A 27,649-nucleotide genomic window follows, 5' to 3' on the forward strand; every position below is an offset into this window, starting at 1 on the left:
CCACTGGTTATTCAATTTGATTAGTGTTTACTATTAATGAACACAGTCTTCCATTAGAGACACAGATCTAGTCATCATTGCAGCTGATGACGTCTTCCAAGATTAATACCATAATTCACGTGCAGCATGGATAGCAGTAATTGTTTAGCACGTTCAAAGAAGTTTAATATTTTTATTCTATCGTAATACTGTTATTTTCAGTAAAGCATCGGATACTCAACTAATTCGAACGCTGTTCCTGCTGTTTTATTGTATTGTAATATAAACATAAATGCAGTGTTAAAAGCTATACCAATGGTGTCAGACTCCTTAAGGACTTGAGAAAACTGTCATAACTTCTAAAACAACTGATAATCATTTGTGGGTCAAAAAGAGCAACATGCTGTATTGCTTAGCGTTCTGCTTTCTTTTTCTCAAGGTTTGTCTGAGATTTAATTTTATGTAAAGTACACAAAACACTGTCAATGAAACATTATCACTTTGTAAAAGCTGTTTAGAATATGGTCTGGCACAAAATGTGCGGAAAATTTAAAAAGAATACTCCCAACATTTTACGAAGAGCTGAGTTGTATATATTATTTGAAATTGTGGCCAAACCAAGTGCGTGACAGTGTGGCTGCATCTTGATATTTGCAAAATAAGCCTAGAGCTATAAACTTGTCTTTTAAAATTTAAAATTTTATGCATAAACATATATGTATAGAAATAATTAGAAAAATTGTATAAATAAAATGTCATGTATGTGATTTTGTGTGTGTACATGTATATGTATGTATGTATGTGTATACAAATATAGTTCTTTACAGTTCTGAGGGGGTTTTTTTGTCCTATTCATTTCACGATATTTCCATTTAAATGCATATTTTGATTTTTCTTCCGGGACCAGGTGGAATACCTTTCCATTACACTACTAAGAGAATAATCCTCTTTAACGCAATATTTCTCCCTAAAGGGATCGTCTTTTCTAGTCATATGATATAGTTTTTCACAGAATGATATTAACATTCATGATGTAGTGATTTTTATCTTGATTGAAAAGATGTTTTGTTCTGGTACTAAAAAGATTAAGAAGTGTCTTTTGTATCCTGCTGTTAAAACATACTTCAAAATCAAGGAAATCTGAAAACCTCCCAAACCCAAGACTATCTGCATGTTCTTTGCTGAGGATAAGGTATTAGTAAAATTCAGAATACAAAATATACATAGCACATTTATAGAGTCTAAAAGAAAAAAAAAAAAAGACAACATTCCAAGTGAAGTAAATTGGAAATCAAATGATCCTTTACATTTGAATGTATAAACACCCTTGTATACAAATGTGTCTTTCAAAATATGCACTTAAGAAAAGGTACCTATTGAAGTTTCTAGGGATGTGATTCTTTGGCATTAAACCCAGAAATTTTTAGTATGCAGTCTTCAGAGGAAGTTTATCCAAGATGTATCAGTAAGGTAGAATGGTGGAGCTGCTTATTTTTGATCAGAATACTACAACTTTTAAGCTTATTAATGATTGAAGATGTTGAGGGATCAAATTAAATTACGTTGTGATTGCAAAGGATGGGAGGAAAACCAAAGTAATGTGCAGGTTTTTCTAGCTGATTTTGCAGAGTCCTGCAGTGCAGAAAGTAGCAGACAGGTAAGAAAGGACCTGGTGGGACAGGGGGCAGATGCGTGGGCCGTGCCCCACAGGCCATGGTCATTCAGCTGGCACGTCAGTTCGCTGAGGGCTTCTTCCTACACACTTGAGCTTTTACGGCTGGCCCTTCCTTAGGGCAGAAAATACAAGAAGGGGGCTTAAAAACCTCTGAAATTAAAATAAAAGTTGTTTTTTCCTAAAATCAATTTGAGGAACAGTAATGTCCTTTTCCATTTTGTGATCAGGTTTCTGTTGTGCATTGCATAAAGAAGTTGTTTTCTTAGGTGAAATGGTTTTTCCCTACCATCTATATTAGACAAGAGCAATACTTTCACAGCTTTTTTAAAGGTTGATCAATTAATCCTATTATACTCAGTACTTTTTTTAAGAAATAGTTTGCTCTATTTTTAGAGTTGTGATTAGTTAAAACTTTTAATTGAATTTAATGAATGATTGTAAAGCATATTCTTCTATTCAGATAGAATTCAACTTTTTTTTGCTAGGTGGCTTCACTCTATTAACTCTATTTTTCTTCCTCCACTTTTACGTAACTATTTTTAATATCCATAAATTTGTTTTGTACTTGAGAGTAAGGTAACTGAAATGTGCAAAATATTACCATACGCAGATTTATCAGAACTGTTTATAACTACAAACCCCTGATTTTTAGTATGTATCAAACTGGTTTATATTAGGAATGAATTAAAAATGTTGATGAGCTGAACAGAGTTTTAAGTAACAAAATGCTTGATGTTTAATTCCAGTATCTAAGAGAGAAGACCTTGGAATGTATTCTCAGATTAGAGATGATCTTGGAATGTATTCTCAGATTAAGCATGTTATTGTTAATTCTTTTGCATGGTATATGAACATGCAGTTTTAACTACACTTCATATTTTGAACTATTTTAGTGGTAGGTATTATGTTCAACAATTTTATTTAAAGGCAGATTTTATCTCTCTTAGTGCTGGATAGGTTGGCTATTGTGGAAAGTCACAGCATTGAAACTGCCAGATCCTGACAAACCTAAAATAAACATATAATTTTAAATGCTTGGATCTGATATCATTTTAGGGACATAACACGTTCCTTCAGACATTTGCCTGAAATGACGAAAAGCCTCTGATGGGTGACTGTCCTTTGTCGAATGCTGATGCGAGACCTCATGGTAGCAGCTGCGCAGCCAGTGTGAGATGGGTTACTTGGACACCTGTTTCCGTAACTGAAGGTTTATCTGTATATTATGTATTTATATTACTAATTTGAAACCTTCACTATTGAAATTACATTCTTTATTCATTTTTTGTAAATTGCTTTAATGGTATATTTTAAAGTGTGGTATTTCAATAATTGTGAATTAGAACATATAAAAGAAAAAGGCTTTTCTTGCAAACTGTACTACACTTAATTACAGTCCGTATCTTGCAAAATAAAAAAAAAATCAATATTTTTCAATAAAGTATTGTTGTTGTAAATGAAAGATAAGGCGTCCTTAAACAGCTGTTGCTTTTTGTCATTCTAGTTCATTACACAGTAACCTTGTGCATTTAGGGGCTTGCTTTATAAACACATTTCTTATGGTTATAAAACTGCGATGAAGTTATCATTAATTTTCCATCAGTGAGAGCAAATTATGTAGTCCAGCATTAGTACTGTATTTCTTATTATTGCAAGGAGGTGTAAAGTTACTGCTTAGCAATTCAGTCTGATCAGGTTTTTGAAGTTTTTATTTGTTTTTGACTCAAAAAAAACCCCATTGTGAAATACAGCCAGTATGTTACGCAGTTGTATTTACAAGTGCCTAAGGAACGCAGAATCTTTATATGGCTTCTTAGTAGGGTCACATTTGCACCTTTTTTTCCTGGTCCATAGTCTTTGTGTTCATGGCAAGATTTTCCACAACTGGAAAACTTGTTAATGATTGGACAGAAGTGGGTGGTAATTTTGAATTACACACGAGAATTTTGCTTTAGCAAATGATCCGTTCATTTTTCACATGTCTGAGACTTGCCAGATATTTGATTTTTCATTCTAAGTTACATGTAATGCAACAGTTACACCTGTATTATAGAAGCAATAGAAATCTCTTACTGCAATCTGATACGATGCTGTGTGATACTTGTTTCCTTTGATAGACAACTACAATATAGGTTAATATTTATCTTCCATGAATTCAGCTGCTCCTTTGGATAGACTTAGGCAAAAACGTGGACCTGTTTTGAGGCATTAGATATCTTTGCTGTTAAGTGAACTCCATCACTGATAATTTTGATTCTCTTGAAAACCCAAACCAATCAACCAATCAACCAACAAACCAACCAGCCAAACATTTTTTTTCTAAACCCTGATTAGGTAATACAGTCTTTTCAGTGCTGCTGCTGCTCATACACAGAAGCATTATTTGACAGCCAGCATGCTGTACTCTGGAGTCTTGCATCCTGACCCTCTTGTGCTTTTATACATGATCTGTGTGTTGGGGAATGGGCACTTTCCTGCTTCAAGGCTCCAGCAGAAAAAAACAGGCTGGATTGAACTGTTTTGTGGTCTAGTCCATTTGCACTTCTTGAATAACATTTGCACTCTTAGTAAAGTGATTACATTCTTCATCTACCAGAGCTCTGTCTTCTATGCAGGCCTAAATCAGTACTTCTATGCTATGTTTAGGATTTTTCAGACTACTTAGTCTGCTTCTGTTTTATTAGAAAAAATTGTTGCTATCAACAGATTGCTTTGATCTAGAACATCTAGGCAGGGCTGTTATTCCCAGAGTACTTTGTTAGTTACAATGATACAAAAGTGATTTACAAATTAAAAGGCAATGAGGATCTGTCCGTGGGAGATAGCCCCACACCTTGTAATTAAAATGAGTGGCTTATTTTATGGATTATGTAAACTATTGCAGGAGGAGACAAGGCTTGGGATAGGTGAACTGCTCCCATGTTGCAGAAGCTTTACCAACTGTGAAACACTGCATGTTCTGTGTATGAGCGTGCAAAAAGGTAAAATTAATGCAAACTTAATTCTATGCTGTCCTTTCATGCAGCAAAACCAGTAATGTTATCTTAGAATCAGACTCCTGCAGACATTAATAGTTCAAATAAATTGTCAATAAAACAACATTTTAGAAAATGTTGAAAACTGAGTTGAAAGCATAGTGGCTGCTAAACCAGAGGGCCAGGTTTGGATGACTTGGTTTGGATGGCTCCTAATATAGGTCATTCTGGGAGACTGTTTTTTTGTGAAAGTGCTAAAAGGAAGAAGTCATGATGCAGAGTAGATACTAAGGTTATTTGTGTATCTACTGTTACTGCTCTTTTTTCATTGACGCTGATGATTTTTTGGGTGTGTCTTGTGTACATCTTACCAACCTGAAAGGGCTACTTAAAGAAGTACTCAGTATGTCTGCCAAATTATTTTTATACACGCTTTACTAATTTTTTTTTTTTTTTTGTCTGTCTGTTTGCATTAGAATTACCTGAGGTGGTTATAAGGGAAGCCTATGAACTCTGGGGAATTTTTCGTTGATTTTGAGGATGTTATGCTGGGATTAAATCAACCAGCTGTGAATGTGGCTTGGACATTCAGTCCATACCACACTTGTGCTGTGCCTGCTGTGTCCTACAAAACTATCTGAAAGTAAGGTTGTCCTCACTCGTTTAGGAAGGTGAGAACTTCTCCCTTTTGATTAAATCACAAACACTTTGGAAGAGCATCAGAAGATGAGGAAGCAAATAAAAATAGACAATGCAGGTAGTTGAAATCAGACAAGGAGATTTAGTCTCGTCAGAGCTGTCAGTAGATACTGAATGATCCCTGGAGAACTAAATGCCTATATGGGATACGCAGAGACATGATACAATGGAATGCATTAACATTAACACATGTAGTTCTATAGATACCTAGTAATAGTCAATGTGGAGTCATTAGGAAAGCAAACAAAGGAGTTTTAAGTATGACAGTAAAACAGATTGTAAACCTGCTGAAAACCCGTCTAGGCTGTTTGTCTTTATTACTGCTGGAATGAGTTTGTTCCAAAGAATGAATGGTGTTAATTTGGAGAGCTTGCAGAAAGTATATGGCTATTATTATTACAGAAAAGTGACAGTTATGCCACCTTGGACTTTAATAGGGGGGAACCAGTAAAAGGTGCTCAGAGATAAGAGGGAAAGATAATCCAACGCAGCATGAATTTCAAGAATAATCCTCCTGCTGGTCACAAGATGTAGCAACAGAGACTTTTTCTGTACCCTGTTAACAAGTCAAGCCTTATCAGACTGAACGTTTAAGAATTGAGTAAAAATGTTATTGGGAGAGGCTACCTGGCCAAGTTCTCTAGAGAGTGAGGATCTGTTTGCATCAGATTAACCAAAGACCACTCTGAGAAAATGAAATTTCTCAATTCATCTCCTGAAGTGGCAGGCATATACTGTTGCTGAGGAATTCCACACCTCAAGTAATGGATACATATCAGTTCAATCACTGCTGAAGACACAGATTTTTTTTTAATTCTTTTTTTCTTACATTCAGGAATGTGACGTCTTGTCTGAGTAGAGTCCTATAAAAATAGTTTGATATTACAAACTTAGCATGCTTTCCTGCCATTGATGTTTATATCAGAGTACTTACTGGTCTGCCATCTATTGTGAGAGATGGCAGCTTTACTCTTCTTTCATTAAAATAAAGCTGAAAGCCCTTAATTTGAGTGCATTAAACAGACATTTTGAAGCTTGCACCAGACTGGGAGCTTTTATGAGACTTCTTTCAGAAATTAAGGAAATTAACAGCCTATTTGTACAATACCTGTAGCTGCAAGGACTGATGTCAGAGAATTGTGTCATAAGTTGTTATTTGCTCAAAGACCAGAATTTCAGTTTGGGCAGCCTCTGCTCTGTGAAGTCTTGTTTGTTGCAGTATACTGTTTGAGTATAAGTTATAAAATGGGAATTTGGGGACAATGTAGACCTACTGTTCTGCAGTTGCATCATACTCTCTGAGTTCAGATGAGGCAGAATTTCATACTTGGATTTCTTTTTTTAAATAGTATCTTTAACAATCTGTAAGATAGCCAACAAATTAACTGTTTAACCTAATTTGTTTCTAGTAGACAAAATGGCTTATTTTTATTTAAGACATTTTTCTCGCATAGTTCTGAGTCTTATCCTGTTGTATGTGGTAAGAGGACAAAAAAAGGAAAACTCAGAATCTTGTCCTGTCACGCCTATGTTTTTCCTTGCATAAAAAGAACTGTTCCCTCACAGAATTAGTAACGTGAATAAAGGTACTTATGTGCCCCAGTATTTGCCAGCATGCATTCTGCAATACTTCAGTAAATAGCATTGCTTTGACAATACTCATACAGAAATAAATTAGGTTAAACATTTATACATTCCTACAATTACATTCGACCTTTTGAAGACAACTGTGAGGCTGATGTGGCCCCCAGTGAAAATGAGTTTGACACCCCTGACCTAAGTTATGAATCTTGTCTTGACCTGAAACATATAAACTGATATTCTTTTGACTTTCTTTCTCTTGTTTTAGTAAGTGGTTTGTCTGCAGCAAGACATTGATCTGGAACATAAAAACATAGGTCAGTGTCTGCCTTCATAAGGCAAAGACTTTTTTTCTTTTTATTGTTCTGAAGAAGCCACACGTTATTGTATATGTTGGTATCTTAAAAGCCTATTTTTAAAATTTAAATCACAGTGGTTGACTACTAGTTCTAGATAAATGTGCAAGGAGTGTTTATAATTTTTTTTGTCTTTAATGTTTTAGCTGTTGATATAATTGCTGTTGATTACAAAATAGTTACACTTTCAGCCCCCAACACTTATAATATCCAATCTAACATGGAAACAAATGTGCATGGTTACTTGAGTGTTTTGCAGTTGTTCACTGGCATCTTGTCAGTTATTCAATCTGGAGTTGACGGTTCATGCTAAATTTGGTTATCAAATTAAGTAATCAGTCTTCGTTGAGGCAATTTTATAAATAAGATTTCCTGAAAGAAGTGTCTGCAGGCAAGTTTGCTCTGTAATTATTTGAACATTTAAGACTTGGAAGTCCCAAAGGTGAAGCAGACATTTATGTGAAACCAAATCTCTGCACAAAATGCAATTTTTAGTGTTTGGTTTGGTTTGGGTTTTTTTGTTTGGTTGTTTGTTTTTTTTTTTGTTCAACTGCAAACTGTTGTCTCCCTGTCAAAGACTTAGTTTCTGTTGATGGCACACAGGCCTCTTGTGCACTCAGTTGAGTTGTATAAGGAAAATAAAAATGTACATTTCTGTAGAGAAGTCTTTAGGCTATCTTTGCAATAATGGATAAGTCTATTTATTTTGATTTTAGTATTCTAGTTTTTTTGATAGGTATATCTAACTGTATTAAATTTTACTAAATGCTTTGTTGTTAGCTTGACTTATTTTTTGTTGGAAAAATGAATCAGTCTATCTAAAGTAAATAATTTAGAAAAAAAAAGTGAAATAGTATAATCTAAAAAGATATCTCAACTTGCTTGTACATTCTATGAAAACAGTTAATACATGAGATAACAAAAAATTCAGTCATTAATGAATGATTTGTAATTCCTAAGACGAATTGTTCACTTTGTAAATGCAGCTAAACAGAGAATCGGTATATCAGGAAAACCTGTGTTTATGGTGTGATGTACAGCTGTAGTATAAGATTTTCCTGTTTCTTTGTTTCTCCTATGCAAAATTTAGTTCTAGCCTTTTGAACTGCAGTATTGCAATATACTTCTGTTTGATATTAGACTTTTGAGATTGATGTTTTTGTCTCTTTCACTTCCTCCCCTTTTTCCTTTGCAGTGGTGTGTGCGTGTGTTCATGTGCACACAGATGTACCCCTGCACCATTTCTTGGACCTTTGGTGCTTCCAGTTCGCAAGAGGTCCATACACTAATGAAATGTGGTTATTATGAGATTGTGATTAGATTCTGAAAGCTGTGACTTAAAGCTGATAAATGTCCCCCTACACTGAATTAATATATTGTTTGTGTGTGTGCGTGCACTGTTTCAATAATTGTATTTGTTAGTTAGCTTGAAGTTAGGCCATGAGTTGTGCTTAAAAGTGGTGGTGTGTCTGTCTGTGCCCTGTGCAAGGCATTCATAAAAATGGATCTCATTAGCTTTAAAAGTGGATTAGGTACATAGTATTATCTCCTTGTATAGGTACTATTATTCAGAAGTGATTTACTTATGAAGGGAGTTAAGCTAAGCCCACTGAAGACTAGTGAAGTTCTTAGTGAGAGTGTTCACACAGCAATTTCATGTGAATTGACATTAATTTCCACTCCTCTTTTGGGAACTACTTCTTTCTAAGGAATGAAGGAATGAGCTATACGTGCTTTGAGGTCTCTAAGTGGAAAACAGCGAAGTCCCAGATGATGGGTAGCGATCCACAAGGCAACATGATTCATAGCTAGTCTGCAGAACCTGGCCAAACAGCAATTTTTCAATTTGAGGTAGAGTTATTATATCTCTATGTGTCAGGGCTATTTCCATACTGTCTTTGATTACTTGCAGCTGCCTCTGACAGACATCAGAGCTTAGAAAAATCACATACTCTGTTTGAAATCAGTATAATCAGTGATCTTAGAATGCTTCACAAATTATAAAGCAAAACTCATATTTAAGAATTTGCCACTCAAATAATTGCAGAAGCCTAAAACTTCTGTTACTAATATATACATTTTCAATCACACACCTGCGATTATGTTGCCTTTTAATCTGAAGTTTTGCAAATGACTGATAATCACTATTTAGACACATATGACCCTAAGCTTTAATTTAAGCATGTGTAAGTTTTCTGTAACTCAAGCAAGCTTCAAGGAGAACATTAATAGGAAAGAGAATTTCATTTAGAGATAATAATTTGTAGATTTTGGTCATAAAATGAACTCTATTGTGTCAGAACTCTGAAGCAAATGTTAAAAATTAAACCTAGTTTAACCATTTTTCAGCTCTTTATGCTGCAGCTTCTTACATAGATCTGTTCTAAAAGGAAATTTTGAGGGATATTCTGCATTTTGCTGAATGGAAGCATTAAAGTTTTCTTGCAATACACGTGAACAGACATATGTAGGCACTGGTCTGGCACTTCCTTTTCCTTTCTTTGATACTATTTTGGATGTTGTATGCAGTGTTCCATTTAAGACAGACATTATTAAGGTGGTGAATTGTTCTGTGCAATGATATGCTTAGCAGTAACCTTTACTCATAATGGGATATTGTCTGTATGTCTTATTTTGCTCAACTTTCTCTGGCACTGATGAAGCCTAAGGCTGCTGTTTCTTTGAGTTGCTGATAATTTTTTATCTGATTAACTGACACATTTAGTTGAAATCAGACACAGCCCTTAGGCTGGGCATGGATTTAATTTAAAAAGTATCAAAGGTTTGCACTGTGTGCTGTTTAATCATCATGTTTATCAGGCAAAGAAAAATTACCGGAAGGACCATAGGGAGAGGGTTATCTTAAGGAGCAGTAACTTGGGAAATTGATAATAACTCCGAGGTAATTTACAGCTAACTTTTACATTCATTAATATAACATTTCCCACTAATAATTACAGTGCATGCAATGCACTAATTAAATTGAAAACTTTAGCACTAATTTTCTTTTTGCTGAACTCTGAGAAGGTCAGGTGAAGACATTAAAATGTGAAATTAAAATCTCTGTACCAATACCACCACAATGAATATTTTACTTACTAGTAGAATAGTTCTACCAGTATTCTACGCTACAATTCATACGTAGACATTTCCTCAAATTGCTGTCCTTAATTGAATTCCAGTCACTGAAATAAAAAAAAAAGCAACATTGAAATCAGAGTGTGATAGCATAAATTACTTTTGCGTTTCTGTTTATATTTTATTTCAGCTCTGAACCAGTATTTCAGTATTGTACATGGGTGTTACAGAACCACCTTAACAGCATCATAACAGTAAGCATACTTATGGCACTGAGGTTTCAGACAACTGTTTTAATTTTTTATACTGTTTTCTGATAGAAGATATAGCTAAAAGTAATTTATGGTATGTGGAGAGCAGCAATTTTGAATTGTATTACTCATTAAAGTGTTTAAAAATAGTTATAACTTTAAAACTATGGAGCTTTAAGCGTAAGTTGTACATTTTAGTACAGTTACAGTTACAAAGATCAATTCGCTGTTCTAACACAATTGTTCAGGAAGATTATTCTTTATGAATGTTATGAATAGGAATAAATTAATGGTTATAACAAGATCTGTAACAATGATGTAATTTCACTTGCAGTTTAAAACAATAAAAGCTGATAATTATTACGTATATAAGAAAGCTTTCTACTGCTGGTAAAAAAAATGTGTTATTCAGAGGCTTTTTTTAAAAGTTGGGTTTTATACCTGCCTTTTAAAAGTAGTAATTTTGATAGTTTTGATGGGGAAAAAAAGTTTTAAGAATTCATATGGAAAATAAAAAGTTGTCAGCATCTGTATGTATCTATATCTAGCATCTGTTTTTATATATGTATTACATACTTTGTGATGTGATAGGTTGTGACACAGTATACTGTACTGAGTATAAGTGCTCTCTGTATTATCCAAATATTAGAGAAGCAATTTGTTTTTACTTTAGATTAATCTGTTGCACTACCAATGCGTTAATAATTGCATAGTTTTACTAATCTCTTAAATTAACAATACATGTTTTTTTTAATAATAACAAGCCCCCCATCAATCCAAGAAAAAAAAGAAACCACCCTTCTGTATAAGCTTTCCTTGAATGTTTTCCTGTTCTCTGTTACTTAGTATCTGAAATAGCACCTAACATCTTTCCTCTAGAATTTTCCCAAATTTGATTCCTTGGCTTTGGAGTTCAGAGCAGATCCCTGATAACTCAGCCCCCGGGTGTCAACTTGCTCTGCCCTTGCTGAGGCAGCAGTTTTGTGAACCTGCTTTTTGTGGTACAAAACCGGCTCAGGTTCTGCATTAAAATGTGAAGTGCGGTACCTGAGACCTGGCACCACTGATTCTGGGATTGATTCTCTGCTAACCACGATAAACTCTGAACAAAACAAAATCCTGTCTGTTTGCCATGTCTAGTAACTCCTTCAATATAAAACTGTGAAGCCAGTGAAGAACTGTTTTTCAGTTAGTGCTCTTCATGCTTCAGGTGCTGAGCTGAATACTCTGTGCAGCAAGACTTGATGTAAACTTCACCCAGTTCAGGAATTCATGAAGGTTGTTAGACTACAGGTTCTTTGTTTTTGTTTTTGTTTTTTCTGTTCCACCTCATACTCTGTCCTTCTCCCCTTCAAATCATCTTATTTCTTGCCACTCCAGCCTTGATTTTTTGAACTGTATGGAATAGGGGGATTTAATCCATTTCATGGTCTGTGAGTCCCAAGTTGCTTTCCAGAAGTGAGAAGCCTCAGCCATTCTGATTCTGTGATTCCATTACAAATATATTATAGTGTGTTGAGCAGAAGGGGTACAGGCTGCTTCATTCCTTCACACAGAAAGATGTGTGGTGACTTGGAAACATGAACAGTTAATGGTTAATGTATTAATTGTTTAATATTATTGGTTTGTGATGCCAGATCCTGTGTGTAGAACACTTCATGATTATTACCCTTGAGGATATGTTGCTTGTGATTAATTGTTCACATAAGCAGAAATACAGGTGAAGTTTCTGGACATATTGGATGATGTCTGAACATTGTGACAGAGCACACTTTGAAGGAATCATTAGTGTTATTCTTTTTTACATAAAAATACAAACAAACAATACTTAACTGTCATGTTTTCTAAGAATATTATGTGACTTTAAAATTTTTCTAAAAAGAATTTTGAAGAATGCAACTTAAGTCTAATTGAAGCAGTACAGGTAAACTGCATATCTAAATTGCATGAAACAGAGGAATGTGGGGAAAACATTTTAGATGTACTTGAAGATAGAAGAAGGCTTCATGAATCATTTTATCGAATTTATTTAAAGAAAACTCTACTTGCATAACCGTTATCTTTTTAAGAAATGCAATTCTAAATGGGTGAGTTGAGTAAATTGAAGTGTCTGTGGTTTCTCTTTATTCTGAAAATAACTTTGAAACGTCGTTGCACAGAAAACTTAAAGAGAAGCAAAAGTAATATTGGCTGGATAACAGTAATAATGATAATACTGGCAAGTGGATAATGAACAAGTGACAAATAAGGTAAAATTAATTTTTATTGGTACTGTTACTTCTGTAACAAATGTGAGAAGCATTGAATCCTGCATGATCTGGCATTAAGTTTCATATGAAGTGATATATCCAGTAATGATATGTAGAAGTACATAAATTGAATAGTGACATAATTTTCAGATTATTATACCTAGGAATTTTGATAAACAAGTTGACTGTTAAATAAGAAATACAGATGGCTATGAATAACTTAGGAATTTGGTTGGAAAAAATATGAGATGAGAATTAATGTAAAGAAGAATAAAATAACAGACTGAGGAAACAATACCCCAGACAGATATAAACCAGGAACTTTTTTCCCTAATAATGAATATGGCAGCTTTTGCATCATTTTGTTGATAAGAAACACAAAATTAATTTTAAATTCAGCACCATGGCAGGAAAAGACTGGTTTGATTTTGAAATTCATATCTGGGTATATAGATGGAAATTTTATGGTAAAATCCTCTTGTAAACTTCACAGGATTGCTGTCTTGGTGAGAAGGTCCAGAAGCTAAGTCATGACATATAGTTATGATCAGCCTTGGTTGAAAGAAGAAAGCAACTTTAACTACAGTCCAGTTGGAGCAAAAGTAAATTCAGCATTTTGATTGAGACTCGAACGATTTAAAAATGCAAGGGCTCATAAACTATTATAAGTGTGTGCATTTTCAAATATTACATTCTCAGTGTGTTTACAAGAAAAAATAAAGAACTATTGGCTTAGGTAGTTGAAATGGAAGAGAGAAAATATGTCTTGTAAAACCTTTTTTATAGCAGAATTTTTGAAAGATGACGTTGAGTGTATTGCTTGTGAGTTTACTAGTTCTGGTGCTAGTATAAAAATGGTAATGTTACACTGTCTTGTGCTGCATATTGTGACATATGCTTACAGTTTAATTAATCCTCATAGAATCATTTTGGTTTGAAGAGACCCTTAAGATCATCGAGTCCAACCATAACCTAACTCATGTCCCTGTGAGCCTCATCTACATGTCTTTTTAAACACCTCCAGGGATGGTGACTCCACCACTTTGCTGGGCAGCCTGTTCCAGTGCTTGACAACCCTTTCCATGAAGAAATGTTTCCTAATATCCCATCTGAACCCTCCTAGGTGTGAGCTGAGGCCATTTCCTCTTGTTCTCTCAGTATTTTGCTGATATTTATTTTTAAGTGGGATAGCTAACACCTCAGTTATAGTGAAGAGTTGGAAGTAATTTTCAGGATGTCAGGATAAGCTGTTAAATTTGGTACTTTTCAGTTATCCTGGTTATTTCTTCTGTGGAACGGTACTGCAGTTGAGTATATTACTGTGTTAGAGTAACAATCACGTAGTAAGTCAGCTGTGCTGCGCCCTTCTATGCAAGACCTCCATTCCAACCCATTCCATTTCATGTGCTGGGCACAGGGAAAAAGGTTTATTCTTGGTTGATTCTGCTAGTAGAGGTACTGAATCGTGTTGCTTAGGCCAGCATACGCTGCTATCATGAATATTCCTTTTTTTTTTTTTTTCAGGATAAAGAAGGAGTGGAGGCTGTATCTGTGGGAGCCATTCTTTCTGACTACCAGAGAGATCGAGTTGAAGATGTGTAAGAAAATATTTCTCTTTATTGATATACACATTCTGAAAACTTATTTACTTGATTGTTTTCTAACTCAAATTCTATAGCAGAGACAATTGCTTTATTTCTTAGCTTCTATCATACTAAATTCATTAAATATGTTGATATAAGTGCCTTCCCCTCACCCCGCCCCTCTTGGAACCGTGAGTTCATTAGTAAAAATCCAGTAGAGACAATACTGGATTTTTTGATTGCTTTTTAGGTCTCTCATGGATCTGTTAGAGTTCTGATATGAAAACAGTGGAGTAGATTCAGATCTTTGATGTCAACTGAAAGTTCATTCCATTCTAGTGATTATAGTGTTGTGGTCAAGTATCTCTATTTTTGAACAGAGTTTTAATATAGAGGAACATTCTATGACTTGTTTTCAGGAATTAAATACAAGAGAATCCCTGTGCACATATCTTCCCTTCCTTAAAATCTAAAATCTGTTATCATTAATCAGGAGCTTCCATTTTTCATTTCTACAGGGCATACTCTTTAAATATAGATAGACTGTGATACTTTTAAGAGACTAAATTTTAAAAAAGGATTATATCATGAGAATTGTGTGTGTTAAATAGGCCAAGATTTGATTTGGATCTGAGAAGAAATGTTCCCTACATATGTCTGATGAAATGGAGAAACACCTTGTCTTAAATATGAATATTAATTTCATGAGTTCATTAGTTATTTCTTGCTGATAAAAACTAACATCTGGAATACTTTATGAACTGTAAGAATGAAGTTAATGCTGTGCCAACTCGCCTGACGTCAGCAAGTTACACAGCTTGCGTGTTTTCTTCACTCTTTACATAGGTAAATTGCAGTCAGATATAGCTCCTATTTCTTTTTTCTTGCACTTAAAAAAATTAATGACTGCCTGATCATGTTATTAGATATTTTAGAAATTATTGCTTTTGTTGACTGGGGTTTCAGATCTTTTACCACAGCCAAAAGATTGACAGAACACCACAGTATTTCAAACAAACCTGATTAATTCCAAGGTTCCTCAGTGGTAAAAAAAATTACACTGATCTGTAGATTTACCCCTTGCAATGAAGTTGTTTCACATAAACCATTCCAGTTGGAGTCAGCTAATTTGCTAGCTAAAGTTAGGCACCTAAATGAACTACTTCACATTCTGAATTGCTAAATATTTCTGTTAATTTCACAATTGAGTGCTCTGCTAAAATATATGAAAGTAATAACAAAGCAAATCAGATTACGTGAGTGCGAACTATGGATTTATGTGTCAATGTTAAACATCTGTGTAGCTATGAAACCTTGACACTGATACTAGTGGGTCTACCTAATATGTGGGAGAAAGCCCTTATCTTAGATAAACAATGGTAATGGGTGTTGATTCAAATCACAAGTTCATTGAGTGTAACAAATTCAGCATATTGTACGAGTGATATGTGCCACATTTACCAGAGAGCAGTAACTCTTGCTTTAGCTATGTTCACAAAAACTGATCACTTCCTAAGGTGTTAATGGGTTTGCATCCCTAAATGTTTAAGAGTGCATTTTCTCGTGGTTTTATTTATGTTCCTGTGCAAATCTGTTTACATCAGTGAGTTACAGCTTACTTACATAGATGACTGATAGTCAAAACCATCTTATTTAATTTCTTTTTAATATTAGACAATGTATATAATGACATCTAGGAATAATAAAGTATTGTAATTGAAATTGTAGAAGAAAAATTATTTAAAGGTATGAAATCAGATAATGTTCTTTAATTTTACATGAACCATGCTGTGAAAAAGCATAATTGTTCACTTTATCCAATTTTTTGTTTGTTTTTTAAGATGCAGGAGGCTTAATCTTCAGCCTTTAGCTTACCTTTGGCGTCGGAACCAGGAAACATTGCTTAAAGAAATGATATCATCTAACATTCAAGCCATAATCATAAAAGTGGCAGCTTTGGGTACGTATTCAGATTCTGAGTAATATTATTTACTGAAACTTCCTATGGACAAGTCCACAGCATAACAGAGAAAAACAGAAAATTTGTTCTATATTTTAGGATAAGAAATGTCAATATGAAGAAAATTTTAAAAAATTACGTTACTGAGTAGCAGTCATGACGTTCAAATAATTAACTTAGCTGTCTCCATTCTTAGAGTAGACATGGAAGAGCTGGAACGTAATTCTTTCTAGGATAGTCATTAAATTCCCTTTGTAATTTTTTTGTTCTAGTTTGGTTTTGATTTGCAGTAAAGATGCATGCATAATTTGGGGTTCACAGTATTGTCATTTATAGATGATGCAGACTGGTGGCTAGACAATATTATAAAACTACCATGGAAGTTTTAATAGAAATACAACAAATTAACATCAAACAAGATGTAATTATATGAGACCAAAACATTTTGTGTAACAACAGTCTTTGAGTTGGTAAAGCATATAGCAAAATGAAATAGTTCGGCATTGCCTTCAAAAAAGAGTATTTGCAATGTATTTGTTTCCTACACCAGAAAATTATCATGTCTTTTCCTTGTCAAATATATAAAATGAGGTTTGTATAAAGAAACATATCAGTACGAAAGAAAACCTGTTTATTGTTTGAATGTAAAGATGCAGTCAAAGGATGCTTTATAGAAAGGCTTATGGAATGACATGCTTTGTAAACCTGAAAAGCGCATAAAGAAACATGTTAATTGTACAATACATTCATTTCAGGCCTCTCTGCAGTTTTTCATGTAAGAACATCAAATGAGATCTTAAGCATAAAGTGTGACCAAAGGACCTTTTCTGTTTGGGTTGACTGTAGACTTGCAATCTGTTGGACCAAAGAAAAGATAGTATAATACAAGATCAGTGGTGTTGGTGCCTTAAAATGTGTGTTTAAAAAATAGCATTGTATAACCTTGCATTAGAAGTCAGATGGCTGATTTATCTGGTAGCTTTCACATTAAATTCCTAGTATCTGTCTTTGTTAAAGAATGCCTTATAACAAAATAATTTATCTTAAATACTAATTATAAACCCTTTAGACTGGGTCCATTCTATGACTTAATTATTTGTTTGTTCCTCTTTAGCTGGTGTAGTTTCTAACTAGTTTTATGTTATCACTATGATGGTCTCACTGCATTGTTCTCTAGGATCTGCCAGGGCTGTGCTAGTGAGATTAGAATGATTAGAAATAGTACGTTCCCTCATTCACTTATAGGGAACAAGCAAGGTAATATAATAGCATTTTCCTGAATTTTGGAAGCCCTGTCACCAATCCATAGGAGTGGAATGCTTGGTTTTCTGCTATAAATCACTTCTTTTTTAAATTGGAAAAAATAATATTTTCAAAGGGGTAGTTTTAAGGCCACATAAAGTACATTTTAATATTTATGTTATTTTTCCATAAAATAGAATGCTTTAATTGCTCATGCTGACATGGAGCAAAAATAAAAGTCAGCAAAGAATAAGTAACATGGTTTTTCACACCAGAATTATTTTTCATGAAGATTACGTTGTTTTGACTAAATTTTGTACAATTGAAGGAAAATAATTATGAAAAGGAAAAAAACACAAAATGAAATAAGTAAATACTATTGAAAATGTATTTGAAAAATGTGAAATAAAATGTGTGCTTTCAATAATAAATAAAACTATTCCACAATTAGACATCACTGATGACCTGTCTTGTGCCTGAAGCAAAATAAGCTTGTCTTTTGTATTCTACAGTCTTAAAAAAAACCCATGAAAATGTGCTAGTTAGTGCACAAAGAGTGCTTTGTGGGCTATTCATTGAAGGACCGAATACCATAAATACTTGTAGACAGCAGTTAGGTAGAAAATCACGGCAAGATTTTTTTTTTCCTTTTTATTTTTTTGGCTACAGGTAAAAGAAAGATCTTATCAGAGCCAATTTCTCACCTGCCTCAGGCAGACGTAATTAGATGTAAGCAAATTTAATGGAGCTTGTGTGCTCTGGGGCCATTCTGTAATGCTTTAATAATTGCATGCCTTATTAAAGTGGATTTAAGGTATGAAGGCTGTTTAACATGTCAAGTGGCAGAGAAGATAAGATACAGTTTAACTTTCTGCCTCTTAGATTAGTAATCAAAGCTAAACTGCAATGAAAATATTTAAAATAACAGATTTAAGAATCTGAAGAGTAACACATTAGATGGTACATTGTACAGATGTTAATGCAAGAAAGAAACCTGTAACTTAGCTTTACTTGCATCAGCACTGGCATACTTGTACACCCTCCTTGTCCTGTTCTCCATTAACTCAGTGCCAGTATTGGCAAGGTAAAAGCCTGAAGTTTTATGTAGAAATCACAAAATTATGCAAGTAAATAAGCATTAGTTTAGTACAGTTCCCTAAATCCACCATTACAAATTGATACCATAAACTTTGCCAGTGGCAAGAGTTTTCTGTCTCAGAGTAGCCTGCTTTTCCACGTGGGATACCAGTTGCTCTCACTTACATGCAAAAGAAGTATTGTTAGCAAACCTTCTTCACGTGCCTTCTGTTGATCTCTAAGAGGATCAGCTTTCTTTCCTTTAGAGTGTATTTCAGTGGCTTTAATGATGAGAGAAAAATATTCCATGATCTCACAGTGAACCTGACCAATTAAAAAAAAAAGCATATTTATCTTCCATGCCATTTTCTTGCTGCTGAAGTTGCCTGTATGATGCATGATATTTTTATATTTGAAGTAAAGCCCTCTTCAGTAGAAATACCAGGAAGTCAAATTACTCAGTAATAGCTAAAATGGAAGCAGTTATTGATTGGTTTTAGCATGTATGTGCCTGAAATTCCAACAATATCCATTGCTCATATGAGACAATGTAATGCAGCACAATCACAAGATGCGTTTTTGATATCCTTGCTCTCTGGATGCATTTTGTGGATTAAAATACTAATTAACTTGAAGACTGTGCATATAACATTTGACTTTCAGTCTTGGTAACTTTATGTACTGGTCTTACCCGTGCTGTGTTCTAAAGCAAATTGCTTCCACTGCAGCACAAGCTGTAATACTCAGGAAGAAGGTTACATTTGGGTTCCTCACACTATGGTCTTCCTGAAAAGTAGAGCATTTAGTTTTACTTTATTTACATAGTTAACTATACCCAAATCTTATTAAGAATTAACACAAAAACTTGAGCCCCACGATACATTTTAAAATATGTCAAACTTCATTTTTCATATATATATGAGAATATAGTTGAAACCGTATTTATGCCATGCAGTTAAAGCAGTTTGTCCTCAGTGATTCTAGTTTTTCTGGAAGTTTTTAAAGTAATGTTCGCCTTCAATAAGTTTTATAAGTGCACTTAGCTCAACAAATTGGTAAAAACAACTGTTTCTTCAATGTATCAATCAAAAATAGAATATAAGCTCAAATATTTGTCTTTTATAGGATTATTATGCATTATTTACTTTATACCTTGCAGCTTCTTCACTGTTTGATTATAGTAATGATTTATGACTGAATTAAATACTTGAAAAAGCATTGTAATGATGAGATCAAATAATAGAAATACTAAGTTGAAAAAAACTCTTTCAAGGCTAAATTATGTTTTAACGTCCAGCTGTTCTTTGGACCACAGGAGAGAAATGATACCATAATGCTATTCAACTGTTGGACAATAATAAAAGCAAGAACTTTGTGTCAGGGCTGATTAACTTGTGGTCCTCAGCCTACATTTGAAGTGGGGCTCTTATGCCATAGCTACATCCCTTATCTTGTAGGTCCGGCTGCTATGAGTACTCTGGACAATCTGCATGCTCAGCCATGGGTAGAGCTGAAGTCACAGGGTCTGTGGAAGCCTAAATTTTGAGATGGTGTGGGCCCTAGTTCCTCACCCAGGATATTTCCCTCCAACAATGGAGTAACGAGTCCTTAGGGAGCCATTGCCATCTCCTGTCTGTCAACAAATGCTAAAGCTCCTTCTCTAAAATGAACTGTCTGAAGTGTGTGTATTTAACTTTAGTCTCCTCTGCTGTGAGAAAATCTTGACGTTTGCCTCGCAAGGTCAAGAAGATTGGTATGCTCCCGCTGTACACAGAATGCTCTGATAGTTTAGGGATACCTATGTTTTTGTGTATCAACTTTTCATTTAGGAAGAGAGAATGTTTCTTCTCAGTATAATGAAATAAGTTACCGTACCTTTTGTTTATTATTTAAGTCTAACCACCTAAGTGTCTGCATTATTGTTTGTTATTTGCATGTCACTAGTTTACAGAAGTGAAATCCTGACTGAAATTGATAGCCAGACTCCCATTAATTTTAATGGACATAAGATTTACATATAAAGTAGTACATTAAAAAAGAACTAGTACTACACAGTTCTTGGTTAAGCCTCTGAGGGTGTAATTTAGTGTTATAGATAAACTGATCTAATAGTGAGTTGCTGCCAAAAGGTTGATCTTGCCTTCCTCCTTCTGGCTGACTCTTCCAAAGCGCAAGTCTCTACTTGTTTCTGCCCCTGTAAAAGCTCCAGTGACTGTGTGGCTGTAGCTGCGTGATCCAGCAGAGAAGTGCTACACAGAAGGGAACTCGCTGTGTAGATGCCACAGCCTCATGAAGGACAAAACTCTCAGTAGGAAGCTCACTGCTAAATCGGGTTTTCTGTAATGTCAGATCATATCCTGAATAAAAAATGGTGGTTGCATGTGTTTTGTCTGAGCGTGTCATCTGTGCAATGGAAAGGAACAGTGTTCTTTGGAAATGTATTTCTAATTTTTAGTACTGAGAAATTTTAAAGTAATTTTGGGGGGAAATTGAAGGAATCATCATCACAGGGGAACATACTTGCTTCCTCTAAATGTTTCCAAAAAATTCACAGTTCACAAACATAACAGAAGGAAGTGAGGAACATTTTGTTAAAAAATCAATACAAGACACTGGTTGTTTTCTTCTATATCATATTGTAAGGATTTGTTTACTTACTTATTACTGAATAAACTAAACATTGGCATTATTTTTAGCTAGTTCAGCTTATTTAGAGCTGATTGTTCCATTGTTTTTTCCTTGGGCAGTTACCAGAGACTTGAGCTGTAATGGAATCTTTGACAGTCTTTACAACCTGTGCTTTTGATAACATCTTATTTTATTAATATGAAGAAGACTTCTGTTTATCATCATTTGAAGTGTAACATAAAATGAACAATAATATTTTTCCAAGTACTGTCAAATTTTAATTATTATCTATTCTGTTAGGAATAATGTATTCTAAAAGTAGCCTTTAACTTTTGTTAGAAAAATTGTCCCTGAATAATGTTAAAGTATTATTTTGTATACTTCTGCAATAACTTATAATTAATTTATATTGTAATTTTTTTCAGATTAAAAGTTGGGTAAGTTTATACCTATTATGTACTTTAGGAAATATATTCTTATTAGACTTTCCCCCCTTCTAATTCTGGTTTCCTAGTTGGCACAAGTTGTTGTCACTAAATTTTCGAACAAAGCTTCCCAAAGTTACTTGGTTCTTTGGAGTTTAAGTGTATTTGACACTTTTGCCTTAATCTTGTTCCCTAATACATTTGTCTACTACCTCAACATTCATGTTAGTTATGATACAAGAAAAGGTACCACACCTGTTTGTTCACCAGATGTTGAATGAAAAGACTTGGAAACAATTATGAAACAATAGGAGCCATTTTGGTCAGGCCATTTTTTGTTTGTTTGTTTGTTTTTTCCTGAGTGAGAAGATTCACATAGGAAAAAATCAACATGGAAAAATGGGAATGGTATGCAAGACCAGAAATCCATCACAATTAGCCTGGGATTTGAGAAGAGCATTATGCAAAAGAGATGAGTAAGAGAAAAGAGAAGTAGGAGTGGACTTTAAGTGAAGAAAAGTTTTGATTCAGAGAATAACTGGAAGGTTAGAAAAATAATATAAGAAACTAATATTTGTGTTTGGAATGTTATTTGCCTGATGCTTGTATATGAATGACAGATGCTTTGTTACCAGTGTTAGATGAGGTCTGGAAAGAGATTTTAATGCATGGATACAAAGAAGTGTTTGAAAATAAAGCATGTTACATAAAAAGAATAAATGAGATTTTGTAACAGTTTGCATAAGTGGATCTAGAAATAGGCTAGAGAGAAGCATGTTTCCTTCTTCGCTATCTCTTGAGCCTGTTGATTGGAGATTGGGAAGGATGTCAATATTTTCAGTAGTGACAGCTGACAGGAGTTAGAAGGAAGAGTGGGAAAGTGACCGTGCCTGGAAACAGAAAAGTAATTGAAAGTTGACATTATTGAGTGCAGTGCCTCCTAAGGAGACATCAGAGACAGACAAAAGTGGAGAGAGATGGCTTAAGAGCTGAAAGATCGCTTTGCAATTTAGGGAGAACAGATCAGATCATCTAAAGAAAAAGTGAAATTGAAGCAGTGGGCTAAGAATGGACTATCAGGCATTTAAAGTGAAAGAGAAAAGGAAATAAGAGAAGAATAATCAGAGAACTTTGAGCTGAAAAACAGTGGAAGAGAAAGAGTTCGGTAAAAGATGTCAAAAGCAGAAATATTAACAGAATGAAAATCAAGAAGGAGAATGGTGTTTTGTTAATACTGGAATATTGCTTGCTGCTCTTTAATGCTTGGTAGGATTTAAGTTCTGGATGCAGATTCACTGTGCAGACTTCTGTGCTGAAACAGCTTAAACGTTTAAAAGCGCAACTGCGTAGTTAGAACCACAGATGCTTGATTTCCAGGTCTCTCTGATTTGAAGTTTTACAAGACTTCTTGTTCTAAACTGATCCTTTATTTCTGCTCTGGCCTTTACACTTTTGCAGGTGATCTGTTGATTTCCCTGTCAGAAGCCTATGTTGATCCATTTGGGAACTGAGACTTTTCAACGGTTTATAACTTGTCTGCATGGAGATGGATTTAAAAGTGACACAAATTTTACCACTTGCATCATGCCTCTTTCTCTGCCTCTGAATCAAATTTCAATCCGTTTCTTCAAAACTTAATAGCTGTAGAACTGTTCAAAGCATGGAAACATGAGAATTCTTTAACAGGGACGAAACAACACATCCTATTTTATCCAAACTATGGTGCTTGAATGGTTGAACTCTTTCAGTTGAATAGATTAGTAAACAAACAATGCTCTAAAGTTATTCTACTCAAAACATTTCATTCTGCCAAAGCTAAAACCACTAAAAACAGCCTTATACTGGGAAAGTCATACATATGTGGCTGCATGAACCGAACCTGTAATAACTTTTGTTTAAGTCTCTGAAGTCCTTTGAAAGTCAGGGAGGAAGTTGGCTGGGGCAGTATTTTCAATGAGCTGAACCATTTGCGGTGTAGAGTCTTGGATTTTATTAAAAGCATTTTAATGCTGTTATTAAACAATTTTTCCACAATCTCTTTCTAAGCTATGAACGTTTTAGCATTTTAAAAATATCTGTGTGAAAATACTGCCTTGTTATTTGATGAAACAATACAAAATTTCTTCAAAGCCTTATTGAGGTTACTGTTCCTGAAATGGCAGAGCTCAGTTGCTTTGAATGCTAGATGGAACTAGAGGAGAAAAAACTTTGATGTTAAAAAAAAAAAAAAGAAAAAAAAGAAAAAGAAAATCACAAGAGATTACAAATAAAACTAACATAATTAACATTGCTGGCAGGAAGAGCTTTAGAGCCTTTTACATCTTAGAATTCTAAAATTTGATGACATCAGACTAACCTAGTTTAGAACATATTCGATGAACTTAAGAGAAAGAAGATAAACTGTGATCCTAAATGAACAGCACTGGAAACATATGCTAGAACTACTTTGGGATTAACATCTTATAACTTTACTACTTAACTTGAAGAAGAATTACTATAGCTTCAGATTCCTTCATTTTTGTACAAAACATAAGCAGCTTTTACATTTTTTTTGTCCAGTTTACCATTGTCATACAGCCTTTCATGTGTGAAAGTTATGAGGAGGTGAAGAATCAACTATGAACCTGTCAAGGTATTTTTACCAGCTCTTTGTAGAAATGAAAGCTAAATAGGACACCAGGAATAATTTACCTCAAGACAATTTAAGGTATAGATTTACAGTGCATTAATATCTCTGTGGCAGGCAAACTCCTACCTTGTGAAGGGTATCTGACAATCCTGCAGTACTGCAGAGTAAACCTGCTTTACCAACTAATACTAAGACACATTTACAGTAGAGGATTTTACCTTCAAAAATAGTCCTATTTTCTCTATTCCAATCCAAAGATGGGTGGTTTCATCTATCCTTTTTATTTTTTTTTGCTGTCTCTCCATATTTTTGTACCTTAAAGGTCCCAGCACCCTGTTAACTCTCTTTTATTCCTGAAAAATAATTTGAAAAGAAAACTGAAGTTTTTCAATGCCTCTTTTCTTGCTCAAAGTTCTAAATAATTCTGCTTTTGGTGAGCAGCTGATTAGGAACTTTTCAGAAACCTTACTGTGTATTGTACTGCCCTCCATCATCAGAAGTTCAGTCTCAGTCCCTGACATCCATGGTGGTGGCAGTTACTAATCTCCTCAACAATACTTCTCAGTAAGTCAAAGGGAACTTGAAGTTGTTGTGGCTTTAAAACAAGTTCTAATTTTTTCTCTATGCTAATTTGATGTATGTGAAATTTCAAGAAAACTGAGAATACATAGTGATTTTGGATATTTGTTTATACCCTTATTTTATGGAAGAAGTCAGCGAGGAATAAGATATACCTTTTGAATGGTAAGGTTGGTTAGTAAGGAAAGGAGAGAGGTTTTTCCCCATATTGTCAACAGATAATGGTTAACTCATATTTTATTGATATGTGTGTGGTAGTAATTCTTTCACAGTTTTCTTATATTATGAGTTAGAGTTTGATTCAGCTTTCAAAAGACATTTATTTACCACCATTTCTTAACAATAATTATGATTTATTGTATTTTATTCAGCTTTTTATGAAGAGGTAAAAATAGAATTTTTTGTATTAGACTTTATTAAAAATCAAGACTATTTTAAAATTCTAAACATGTGTAAAACATGTTCTTGTTAGTAAGACGAGGCTTTAGAATGTGGATTTTATTAGCTATATGTTATGCCATGAAAATGGAACTTGATTTTCTACTGATCTTGATAAATGCAAGTGATATCAGGTAGTTACCTTTCAGGTGAGGGGGTCTATGCTACACTAATACATGTGTACAAAGCGAACCATTTAAAATATTATTCTTTTGTGTAACTTACCACTAACATGCTTACCACTAACAAAATGTGTTTTAGTAATGCTCTTCAGTACATTTTGTTCACTACAGAACAAAGCCCTGAATTTCCATTCCATTTTGTTGGTGCTGCAGTTTTCTGCAGCCCTTGTCTTGTGGGTGTGTGTAAGAGGGCTCTGCAACCATTGTTGGTGTCTGAAGGAGATAGTTCTTCTGTCAGTGGATTTATCAGGAATTACAGATAGAGTAGAAATTACTTTGAAGTGATTATACCATTTGTGCCATCACATACTGATTTTACAGTAAAAGTAGGCCACAAAACTGGAGGTGAGAGCACAATTTGTTTTACTAAGCACTGTTAAAAACAGCATTATCAAATCTTTCGATTTGTTTCTGTTATCATGTACTGGTCTGTCTCAAAGAAATAAAGCCCCACTTGCTTTCTTGACAGCACATAGTAAATTGACTGATGTAGTTCAGTTGGAGAGCTAAAAATGAACTAAAAATAATGAGGCATAACATTCTAGGGTTAACATTTATTCATAGATGATGCAATTAAATAAAACAGACATTAACTTCAAGGTCAGTCAGTAAAGTAATAAAAGTGAATATTTTAATTGAATTGTAATTGCTTCTCATTGATACATGCAAGTTAAGTAAAATAGATGTCAGTGCTGCAAATTATAGTTCCCTTCCTAATTAATTCTTAATTCTACATACAGTCATCCTTGTTGTTGGTTTATCCACCCATCCAGCTTTCTTCACATCTAGTTTGATGGAGGAAAAATCTAGAGGATATGGTTAAATGGAATGTACTAAGAATTTAAAACACATTACTTTTCTTTTTAGTCCAAGTCATTTTAAGAATCTGAATCAATCTACTCCTTTGTTTAAAGAAAAACAAAAAAAAAGAAGTATAGATTTATATTAACTCTTTTGTAAGTATAATTATAGATACTTTTTCACACTGATAGTAGCAGCAGACATACAGCTTCATCTATACATGCATAACATTGGAAGTTTGAGATGTGGATTGCTGGTTCTGCAAATTACAAGTTATATTGGTTCTTGATGCCCTTAGCAAGATGGTCTCTATTCATGCACAATACACACCTGTTGGAAATGAAAGGAAATAATATTTTTCAGAAGAAAGACAAGGTATCAAAATATCAAGTTCTACTGAGAAACCAGAAAGGGTACAATGCACTTTCACAGATTTTCGTGTAGGTGTGAGTTATTACTGAGGAGTTTACCCATATAAATAGGGTTTCTTTTTTTTTTTTTTGTATTTTGTATACTATTTGTATAATAGTTTATTTTAAATTATTGTGTTTTATTCATTAGGGGGAAAACAGGAGGTATATTCTTAATATCAAAGAGAAGTTGTGAAAGAAATACATTAGTGTGTCTGATTCTTTTTCCCTTCTCACGTGTTTGTAGTGTATCCCTTGGTTTAATTTTAAAGGAAACCAATATGTTTTTACCAAGATGAGTTACTTTTCTTAGAAAAGTAATTATGTTAATGAAGAATGTTAGTGTAAATGAGTGAAATGGGTACCGTAATGTGGTACTCATTATTATTTGTTTATTTTAAAATAAAATGCTTGTTTGCCCTAATATCTGTCCCATTAAAATTAAGGGTATAACAGTGTAAGTTGGAAGATATCACCAGAATCATTGGAACTATTGAAGTGAAATTAAGATATTTCAAAATGCCTTCCACAAGCATAAATTATCATTATCTTGTGTCTAGCAACACACATTTTTATTCTGTTAATAAAGAGCAATAAACCAATACCAAAAAATAATAGAGGGAGGCAAAAAATGCAGTCCTTTTTCATTTTAATTATTAAGTGTTTTTTAAAGTGCTACCCTAGATAGTAAGGGATTTTTAATGTGCTTTAATGAAATATTTTAAAACTTTATTAACTTTTTGAGATCTCATTCACTCTAACTTGTTTTAGTTTCACAGGAGTTTAAATATACCAAGACCATCATTGTAAAAATTAAAAGGCATATCAGCTATTTGAACAAAGCAACAACTT

The 27,649-nt window shown here is 34.0% G+C and overlaps 1 protein-coding gene across 16 annotated transcripts in view; it reads left to right on the forward strand.

The window, feature by feature from the left end:
* DPH6 (diphthamine biosynthesis 6) overlaps positions 1–27,649 on the forward strand; it is a 205,680-nt gene that overhangs the window by 28,031 nt on the left and 150,000 nt on the right. For all 16 annotated transcript variants that reach the window (XR_011739369.1, XM_071809363.1, XM_071809354.1 and 13 more), the window contains 2 exons: positions 14,368–14,441; positions 16,268–16,386. Coding sequence is in view for 15 of the 16 variants with exons in the window: in XM_071809363.1 (XP_071665464.1) it covers positions 14,368–14,441; positions 16,268–16,386 (193 nt within the window). In the remaining variant the exon portion in view is untranslated. The remainder of the gene's footprint in view (positions 1–14,367; positions 14,442–16,267; positions 16,387–27,649) is intronic.

Source organism: Patagioenas fasciata, chromosome 5 (genome assembly GCF_037038585.1).
Source record: "Patagioenas fasciata isolate bPatFas1 chromosome 5, bPatFas1.hap1, whole genome shotgun sequence".
In the NCBI taxonomy this organism is placed as follows: domain Eukaryota; kingdom Metazoa; phylum Chordata; class Aves; order Columbiformes; family Columbidae; genus Patagioenas; species Patagioenas fasciata.